This window comes from Sus scrofa, chromosome 9 (genome assembly GCF_000003025.6).
Source record: "Sus scrofa isolate TJ Tabasco breed Duroc chromosome 9, Sscrofa11.1, whole genome shotgun sequence".
Lineage (NCBI taxonomy): Eukaryota > Metazoa > Chordata > Mammalia > Artiodactyla > Suidae > Sus > Sus scrofa.
Window position 1 is genome coordinate 39,646,074 of NC_010451.4, and position 10,560 is coordinate 39,656,633.

A 10,560-nucleotide genomic window follows, 5' to 3' on the forward strand; every position below is an offset into this window, starting at 1 on the left:
TTTACATGAGCTTCATTTAAAAGAAAGTATTCCTTAGCTAGAAAAAATTGAAACCTCTAATTTAGTACAGATTCCCCACCCCCTCAAATTCTTTAAAGATTGTTAGTCAACTTCTTTTTTTTTTTTTTTTTTTGTCTTTTGAGGGCCATACCCTCAGCATATGGAGGTTCCCAGGCTAGGGGTCCAATCGGAGCTATAGCTGCCGGCCTTCACCACAGCCACAACAACGTGGGATCTGAGCCATGTCTGCGACCTACACCACAGCTCGTGGCAACGCCAGATCCTTAACCCACTGAGCGAGGCCAGGGATTGAACCTGCAACCTCATGGTTCCTAGTCAGCTTTGTTAACCACTGAGCCAAGACGGGAACTCCAAAAGATTGTAGTCAACTTCTGTGACATTTTTTGTGGCGGAGAACTTAGATCTTCGTTTTCTTTTTTTTTTTTTTTTCACATCTGTTATAAATTCTTCCTTCTATTGAACCAAAATCTGCATTTTAGTAACTTCTGTCCATTGGTTCAGGTTATGTCCTGAAAATAAATGCAATCTTTCTTTCACTTGAGAATCCCTTTAGATATTTAAAAATAACCGTCCTTTCCTCCAAAGGCTTCCCTTTCCTAACTAAATTGGTGCACAAAACAATAAAGTAAGATACTTGACCAACAATCAGCTGAGAATGAGAAGTAGTAATAATAGCTAAGGCTTACCAAGGGGGTCCCCTGTGCCAGGCCCTGGACTGGAGTTTCATGTATGTTATTTCATTTCATTTTTACCACAGTCCTATGAGGCTGTTGCTTTTTTCTTCTCCAGTTTCATAAGGAAAGAAGATGGGGAGGAAAGAAGAGTCTAGGGTACCCTCTGTGGAGTACAGGGCCGAGCACTGGTCCTGAGCATCTGTGAGGGACACACAAATAACTGGGCATCTGAGCAAGGCACTAAAGATAAGTGTGGGAGCACTGAAGGCAAACTGCACCGGTTCCACAAATCCTCCTAGAGCCCCCATTTTCTCCAGAGGAACTTGTTCAGCTGCATCCTAGTTGCCAGTGTGTGTGGAAAGAGTCTAATTCTGTGTCATTGGAGGAGAAGCTGAGTTGCAATTAAATGGCGATTCCCGTAGTTCTGTCCTGGGGATGGGGAAGTGAGTGGTTAAGGAGTGCTGAGGCCATTCCAATCAGAGAATCATATGATGCTTGACCAGAAAGGGGATTAAGTGGTAAGTTCAGTCCTTTATTTTTAACGGTCCTAGAAAAAAAGTGATTTGTCCACATAAATTCCAGTAGCATGGGAGGAGAGAAAAAGAAAAAAAGGAGACCATTTCTCTAAATTTTAGTTTCCAAGAGGTCCAGTATTCAAACCCATATTCTGGACAGATATCAGAAGAAGCTGAGAGCGATTACCTTGAAAGTGAATCTCCAACCCCAGTAGTGCTGGGGAAACATAAGAAAGACGCTTTATTATAGAGCATCTATTTTGATGATGGAGTGATATAATGGAGAAACATTTCCTAGGGAAACCCTTTTCTATCTCAGGTTTCTTTCCCCTGAAGCTTGAAGCTCAAAGTTCATGCTTCATCAAAGCAGTTCCAAATCCCGAAGGTGAACTCGCTCTCACCTGGAGCCTGTTGTGTTTCTCTTCCCTTTGGCTGGGAGCAGTCACCTGGGAATCTTTCCAGCAGGTGGCTTCCAAAGTCCAACCTGTTAGGTTGAAATCTGACACTGACAGCGACTCCCCGGAGCTGCTGAGGGAAGCCAGACGGGGAACCAGGAAATGCACAAGCCTCTTTCTGTTCAAAAACAGCTGGGCTCCCAGGGAGACAGAGCAGCATGGGAAACCGGCTCTGCTGCGGGGGAAGCTGGTGAGTAGGGGGAGAGGTTGGAGGGGAACGTCTCTGTTGGTGGATGTGGAGGCTCGGAGAAGAAGAGAGAGCCCGAAGATAGCTCTCTGCCAGCCTCCCACTGTCACCATCTTTCCCTGGCACCTCCAGGAGCCAATACCAGAGCAGTATGTCCTTCTGTGCTCTCTCCTTTCAGGAAACCTCAAAACACACCGCCCAGCCAGCTGTCTATAGAATGACCAGGGCAGGGCTGGAATGGTGAATGGACATTTTTGTTTCTCCTTTTCTTCTTCCTTCTCTCTCTCCCTTTCTCCTCCAGGTAATGATAATTGTAGCATTTGAGAACTTCTTATGTTCCAGGCACTTCATAATCTTATTTGATTTCTCCAACAATTCTGAGGGAGGCGGTCTTACTCCCTTCCCATTTTATAGCTAGGAAGCTGACGCTCAGAGAAGTTAACTCATTTGTCTGGGGTCCCATGGCTAGTAAGCAAATAAACCAAGATTCCAACCCAGGCCTGTATGACTTCCGAGCTCATAGTTTTAACCTCAGCACAATACTGCCTCCTAAATCAAGCAAATCAACTTTGGGAAAATGTTTATTTAAAAGGGCTTCAGAAATGAGGAGAAGCAGCATATCCATCGAATTTTTGAACAGAACTTTCACATTCTTTTGCTGTGTGACCTTAGGCAAACCCTGTAACTTCTCTTTTTCCTCATATATAAAATGTAAATAACGCAACCTGTGTTGTTTAGTTCACAAGCCTGAAGAGCAGGGGGATGTGAAAGTCTCATGAGAAATGAGTTACATTGTCTTTATTGTTCTTTCCCAGAGTTGTCATCACTGTTGCTAAATAGCAAAAATTCAATCAAGTAAATTTTAAAGATTTCATTGGCTTTATTGAATGGTTCATGCATGGCGCAGCATCAGAGGAGTTGTTCAAAATGAAAGGCTCTTATAGGCAGAAGAGGGAAGGGATCAGGAAAGAGCAGATGACTTCATCTTCCTTTGCGCAATGGAAGGGTCTCTGTGGCAGATTAGCTCATTGTTGCTGCCCAGAAAGTTCCAAACGGACTGTTTAAGACTACATTCCTGGGGCAGGTCGCAACTCCAGTGCGTCTAGGGCTTAAGTCGTGGTTTGGTGATGTGAGCTTAGCACACGAAACTACATTAGAGGCCTATTGTTTCCTTTTAACACTGTAAACAGCTGGGCCTGGTTTTTTCCTGTCCCCTGCCTTCTTAGCTATCCCACTCCATGCCTGCCTCCTTCTTGAGGATGTCTTATTTGTAAAAAACTATCATTATGTTTAGAGAGATAGGCGAGGGACATTAGAAAGCACATAATGATTTAGAGTCAATACATTGGATTCCTGTCCTGTTCCTACTACTCATTCATTCATCCATTCATACTGAGCAAATATTTTATTGAACACCCAGGTATACCAGGCACAGTGACAGAAGCTGAAGACATAGCCATCATGGGAAATTTCGTTCCTACCTTCTTAAGATACCAAAGTTCTAGGGGCTTAGTTGGCCCATCTATGAAGTGAGAACAATGGTGTTTCCTAGAATATTGTCAGGATTGAAAAAAACAAATGAAGCACTTTTTAAACTGTGAGATGTCCTATAAACATAAGACATCTAGGAACACAAAAACTTCCATGGAAGGGGGTGTAAAGCATTTTTCACTCCCCCTTTCTTCCCAAGTCTTTGTATTCTTCATTTTTGGTTATTCCTCCCTGTGATGGTGGCAGTCATAGTAGTCAGCTTTGATTGACACTCATTATATGCCAGGCACCTAGCTGAATATTTTGCTTTTATTTGTACTTATTTCATATTATTTCTATTTTTTATGGCCGCATCTATGGTATATGGAAGTTCCCAGGCCAGGGAGTGAATCCTAGCAGCAGCTGTGACCTGTTCTGTAGCTGTAGCGATGCTGGATCCTTTAACCTATTGCACTGGGCTAGGAATCAAACCCATGCCTCTGCAGCAACCTGAGATGCTGCAGTCAGATTCTTAACCCACTGCACCATAGCAGGAACTCTGAATATTTTGCTTTTATTATTTTATTTAATTTTTATAATAACCCCATGAAGTTTAAGTTCCATTATTATCCTCATTTTATTAATAAGAAAATGAAGCCTAATAAAAAACTTGCTGAGGTCATACAGCTAGTCTGATACTATCGGTGTGGCTCTAGAGCCTGGCTAGAAATGCTACAATAGATGTTCTAACCAAAATATATTTTTTCCTCTTAAAATATTAGGACTGGATAAATATTGTTCTCCTCTATTTCTCATTATCTTAGTAAACTTGCAGAAAGTTAAAGACACTATGACAACTAATGAGACTTTCATTTAAAAATTTTTTCTGATTATAAAAGTAATACACATTCACTGTAGGAAATGTGGAAAATACCAAAGAGCAGAAAATAAGAGATGACCAGAAATATAACCTGGAGATGACAGGAACATTTCAGTGTATTTCCATGGAATCCTTTTAAAATGCCTATATGAATAATTTTTATGGTAAAACATAGTCTCTTCTTACTCTTTTAATAAAGAGGAAAATTTTCCATGCTAATAGGTATTCTTCCAGCATCTTCCTTAAATTGATATGTAACATTCCATTGACTGGAGATGCCATTTATTTAATTAGTTCCCAATGTTGTATATTTAGGCTATTTCCTATTTTTCACAATTGTAAATAATGCATCCATATTTGGACTTGCCTGATTATTTCTTTGGATATGGAATTACTACGTCAGAGGGTAAACACATTTATGTTTAAGGCTTCTTATACTTACTGCCAATTGCATTCTAGAAAGATTGCACCAATTTTTATTCCTATACTAATACAGGAGAGTGCCCATTTAGCTTCCTTAATTCTGAACTAAAAATAAAATCCTACACCTGTGAGTCAAACTGACTATTCCATTTGGGTCATGCCCAGGCATTGTGCAACATCCAACTTGGAAACAGGCTCTGTTCACTAAAATTGAATCGTCCAAGTCTATGTTATTTTAGGATTAATATTTCTCTTTATTTGTTTAAGTAGAAGCAAGTAGGAACACAGTAGTGACCAGGGGAAAGGAATTAGAGGCTAGGATTAGGCTCTGACGATGCAGCGGAAAGCAAAAAGAAGAGTTGAAATGGCAGAAGAGGAAGTAGAGAGACCCAGAAATAGTTTCAGAGATTTTCTCCTAAACCACCTGTAGAGTTCGGATGAAGACTCTGCTTTCAGCTCAGCAAGCTGCCTTAAAACCGAAGATCCAACCAAAACACGAAACTCTGTCAGATATGTGTGGAAAAAGAAGTCCCTCTCCCCCTTTCTTTCTTGTTTTTTTTTTCTTTTTTTTGCTGTTTCTTGGTCCGCTCCCGCGGCATATGGAGGTTCCCAGGCTAGGGGTCAAATCGGAGATGTAGCCACTGGCCTATGCCAGAGCCACAAGCCGTGTCTGCAACCTACACCACAGCTCACAGCAACGCCAGATCGTTAACCCACTGAGCAAGGGCAGGGATCGAACCCACAACCTCATGGTTCCTAGTCGGATTCGTTAACCACTGCGCCACTATGGGAACTCCTCCCCCTTTCTTTTTAATTAGCAATAGAGGGAAACTTCCTTGGGGAGACAGAAGTCAGACAGATAAAACTGGCTCTATTGAGAGATGGAAATGTACTAGCAAGAAAAAGCATCCGGAGTAAGCCACAAACTATTCAGCCTATTTCCTCAGACAAGTGTTGTTTCTCTGGCCATCGAACAGTTGACAATCACGTAGACACAGTGGCTCCGGGGGGACCCCAGAGGCTCAGAAATGAGTATAAGAGGTCCGTCCTGTGGCGAGGGTGGTGTCGCTGAGTCACTCACCAAATTCAGAGCTCCGCGTACTGGGGATGGGAAAGGTTAAACATCTCTCACTTTCTCTGTTAATTAAAACCAAGGACAAAGAAGCACGGAGGGAGGTCATCTACTAGGAAAGGGCTTTTCAGGGAGCTAGCTGGTTAGCCCTGGTTGCAGCAGCTTCAGTGACTCCCAAAATGAGAACCCCAGGTTGGCAGAGACCCTGAAAAAAGACTCCAAAGAAGAAGCAAGAGGGTCTCTGAATCCAGGAATATCCCATTCATGTTTGGCAGGTTTCCCTTACCCTCCGCTGAGATTAGCCCGTTCCCAGACAATCCCAGAATAGCCCTCAACCCAGCTACATCCCTGGCATGTGGTGCCTGATTGCCTGAGGCTGTATTTTGGGTTTGGTTATGTCAGTTGTACCACTCCACCTTCCAGAACCATCCCTGTGGGAGACGTGTGGTACCCGTGATAAATGCTTTGGGGCTGGCTCAGGGTGAATCTTTGTTAGAGGGAAGCGAGGGAAGGTCAGTCCAGAATGTTAAGGAGACCACAGAGCAAATGATGAAGGAGGGAAGGCAGAGGCCAGGCTCTCACACATGGGTGATCTGTTTTTCCTTTCACAGGAGCTGCCCATCAACTTTCCAGAGGAAAAAGAAAATGGGTAATTGTCATGGGGTGGCTGGGGGATGCTGGGAGCAGTGCAAATTAGAGAAAAGAAGGTAAGAGAACCAGTGTCTTTAGAAAGGGCATAAGGGGAAGGGCTAAAGGGAGACAGTACATCAAAGAGAATCATTAGGTTGCTGGGTTCAAGACCAGCTCTGAAATTCGTGGTCTCATTTTTTTTCCATCATCTCAGAGAGGCAAGGTTGGTTGCTCATATTCTTTTGTTCATTCAGCAGACATTTACTGAACCCTTAGATTGTATGCGAGGCCCTCTGCAGGATCCTAAGGAGGCAGAGAGGCACAAGAGGAAGGGCACACAGTCTCCGCCCTAAAAGAACTGAAAAATCAAATTTGAGAGAGAGATACACGCAAGCAAGTCATTGTGCCACTGGTGCTACCACAGCACCATACTCGTGCTGTGAGAGAAGGAGAGAAAGCACCAGCATGGTAGGAAGAATAGCAAGTTCCCAAGTTGGAGGAGAAGCAGAGAGGAGAGGGTATTTTAGGCAGGGGAATTATCGCATGCAGTAAAAAGAAAGAAGAGAGAGAGAAGAGAATGACTTTATGGAAAGTGACCAAATGTTTGGTGTAGCTGACTTCTTACCACATGGCACTGTCATAGTCTGTATACTTTTATCTGTCTCTCCTGGGAGACGGCAACTCCCTGCAGCAGAGAAAATAGCCTACTCATCCTCTGTCCCCAGAATGTGCACAGAGCCTGGCATTCAATGGGCTCTCATTCCCCAAAGGAACATATATATGTTGCTTTTTAGGGCCACATCATATGGAAGTTCTCAGGCTAAGAGTCCAATTGGAGCCATAGCTGCCAGCCTACGCCACAGCCACAGCAACACGGGATCCGAGTCACATCTGCACCTCACCACAGCTCATGGCAATGCTGGATCACCAACCCACCGAGCGAGGCCAGGGATCGAACGCACATCCTCATGGATTCTAGTTGGATTTGTTTCTGCTGTGCCCCAGTAGGAACTCCTCAACATATAGTTGTTGAACTAAGTTAGGGGCCAGTGAAAAATTAGGATGGAGGGTATTATGGGCATATTTTTTCCCTCCTAAAAAAACTTACAGTAAATAGGTAAAAGGGCCAAGTTGTATACCCTGCTAAGGAGTTTGGATGTGGGGATGGTAGACGTGAGAGATGAGAGCAGAGGCAGGGAGATTAGTTAGAAGCCCACCATCATAATTTAACAGACTTGAAGAGGGCAATCTCAGTAGATTCAGGAAGAGGAAATGGATTTAAGTCAGATTTCTTCCTCTCAGGGAGCCAAGCAAGATGGACATTGAAGCAGCAGCAGCAGCAGGAGCAGCAGCAGCAGCAGCAGCAGCAGCAGCAGCAGCAGCTGAGACAGAATGGCTTAAAGGTAATGACAGGCCTCTGTCCCTTTTAGGGGGCTGCCCAGACATGGGATCCCAGGACTCAGCTTTTCTATCCCGGGACAGGTACCTCTAGCCTCTGTAGACCTTCCTGGTTCTGCCCATCTTCCTCTGTCCCCCAAAGGAACAAAGCAAAGGGATGTCCACGAAACTGACCCTGTACTGGAGTCGAGAGGAAAAACCAAGCCAAGAATCCCTTAATGCTGTCCATTCTTCTCAGGGCCACGACATAAGGAGACGTACACATGAGCAGGTGTTAAAGCAGCCTGCGCCTCAGCGGAGGAGTCAAGGCCTCAGGTTGGAGGAAAGCAGCTTACATTACGCAGACATTCAAGTATGCAGCAGAACCCAGCCACGCTCGGCCCAGGAGATGAAGCACCTGCAGTTGGAAAATGCTACAGAGTATGCGATCCTTCACTTCCCACAGGCCAAACCCCGCTATGACAGCAAGAATGGGACCCTAGTGTGAGCCCTGGAAAGGAAGGACTTGTTTGCATCATTTCATCACTATGGCTCTGGGGAGAATCTATTGCTTTGTGGAATCACATGGCAGCCCAGGGATGGCGGGCACATTTTAAGTTTAAAGAACTCAATGGAGTTTCCATTGTGGCTCAGCAGTAATGAACCCAACCAGTATCTATGAGGTTGTGGGTTTGATCCCTGGCCCTGCTCAGTGGGTTAAGGATCTGGCGTTGCCGTAGGCTGTGGTGTGGGTTGCAGACATGGTTCGGATTCCGTGTTGCTGTGGCTCTGGTGTAGGTTGACAGCTGCAGCTCCGATTAGACCCCTAGCCTGGAAACTTCCCTATGCAGTGGGTGCGGCCCTAAAAAGAAAAAGAAAAAGAAAGAGAAAGCCCTCAAGAGCCTCTGGAATTGTGAGTGGCCCCAGTCTCATTCGCTCTCTAGGCCTATCTCTTTGCCACCATTAGCTTGGAGTTGTATTCGAGTTACCAGGGAGTAACCTCTACAAAATGAGGGGGCTGGATTGAGTGTGCAGGAAGGTAGGATTTTGACCCCTACCTCTGCTCCTCCTCTCAAGAAAAGTTCAGAAAGAACAGGTTTCCCTTGAAGCACTTGCACTTGGACTGAATTTGCTGGAGTTAATTTGATGGTATCCTTTGACACACCTTAAACTCCACAGCTGAAGCAGAAGTGCTCTGGAAAGCACTCTGAACTCCTGTGCACAGCTTCCCGGACTGGCTTGCACAATTTCCTCAATGGCTGGGCCAAGGGTCCCAGACCTAAACAGACAAACATGGGCAAGGGCAGAGGCATGGAGCAAGCATTTTCTGACCATCGGTTACAAGGACATCAAGTCACTGATATTGACAGCACTGCTAGGCCCAGAAACTCCCCTGGGCAGACATTCTCTCTCGGGTGCAGAACTATTAGGATAAATAAATCGTATAAGGAACATGACTGGTACATTTTCTGAAGTGCGGTCTCCGGGCTTTACAAAGCGCAGTGGGTCTCAGCCTCAGGGCAGTGGGGAAAGCGAACTTTCTGCCCCACTGCCTCCAGCCGCCCAAGCAGAGAAGGGGTATGGTTTGGACCGACAGGAGGTAGGAGCCCGTTTGTACAAAACGGAGCTCCCTGGGCGGGGTCCAGGCCGGTAGGAGGCGGATCTGGTGGGCAGGGGGAGGGGCTTTGACCGTCAGGAGGCGGAGTCCGGGCCAGCGAGAGGCAGGCCTGAAGGCCAGGGGGCGGGGCTCTGGCAATCAGAAGGCGGGGTGAAGGACGGCAGGTCTGAGATGCGGTCTGAGCCACTAGGAGGCGGGATTGGACGAGCAGGAGGTGGGGTCCGAGCTGGCAGGGGGTGGGTCCGAGCCGGCAGGGGGCGGAGCCCGGGTCGGCAGGGGCTGGCTCCGTCCGGCTGGAGGCGGGACGCGTCCGGGCCTGCCTCCGCGTCACCATGGCAGCGGGAACGCAGAGGCTACACTACAGCTGGAGGAGGCCATGCTCAGAAGGGCTGGAGACAGAGATGAGGAACTAGGCACATCGATGATTTAAGAGGTAGGTGCTGAAAGGTGGCGGGTACCTGGAAAGTATTATTATCATGGGTTGAACGTCCAGACCTGAACCGGGACATGGGAAGGAGAGGGTGCGGTGGAAAGGAGGTGGAACTTTCAGGTTCCGAACATTCTCGAGCTTTGCGGGTTCTTAGTGTGCGGTTGCTGATTCAGATCTTTAGAGCTTGGAGACTTCCCTTTTTCAATCTGCACACTGTCCTCGCCAAACACCACGGCCGCTAGGTTTGTCCTGAGAGGGAAGATTCCTTAAGATGGATAGAGTACTGAAAAATGGAATAAAGCACAAAAAGTTGGAAGTAATAGTACCAACTTCTTAGAGTATTTGTGAGAATTTAAACCACTTGGAATAGCGCGTAGTATGTCGGCAAATGTTGGCTGCCACCATCACCAACACCATCATCGCCACTACCACCCTCATTACTTTCCCAGTCTGTTCTCTGGCACAGAACTAGTGCAAGTGGATTCAGAAGAGGTGGCTAGGACACCGCCTGTAAACTACTTGGCAGAACAACTCACTAGCCTGTTTCCTATTAGCTGGGGTTAATTATTTTAATAACTCCAAGGAGAATTTTAAAATATATATATAAGTTTTTTGTTTGTTTTTTTGTCTTTTGAGGGCTGCACCCGCGGCATATGGAGGTTCCCAGGCTAGGGGTCTAATCAGAGCTACAGCTGCTGGCCTACACCACAGCCACAGCAATGCCAGATCCGAGCCACCTCTGCAACCTACACTGCAGCTCATGGCACCTTAACCCACCGAGTGAGGCCAGGGATCGAACCTGCAACCT

General features: G+C 46.0%; 1 protein-coding gene across 1 annotated transcript; it reads left to right on the top strand.

Annotated features, from left to right (window-relative positions):
• On the top strand, nt 817–9,156 carry C9H11orf52 (chromosome 9 C11orf52 homolog). Its single transcript, XM_003129841.4, has 4 exons — nt 817–1,855; nt 6,309–6,346; nt 7,630–7,730; nt 7,964–9,156. The coding sequence occupies exons 1-4, from the start codon at nt 1,824–1,826 to the stop codon at nt 8,210–8,212; spliced, it is 420 nt and encodes a 139-aa protein (XP_003129889.2). The 5' UTR covers nt 817–1,823; the 3' UTR covers nt 8,213–9,156.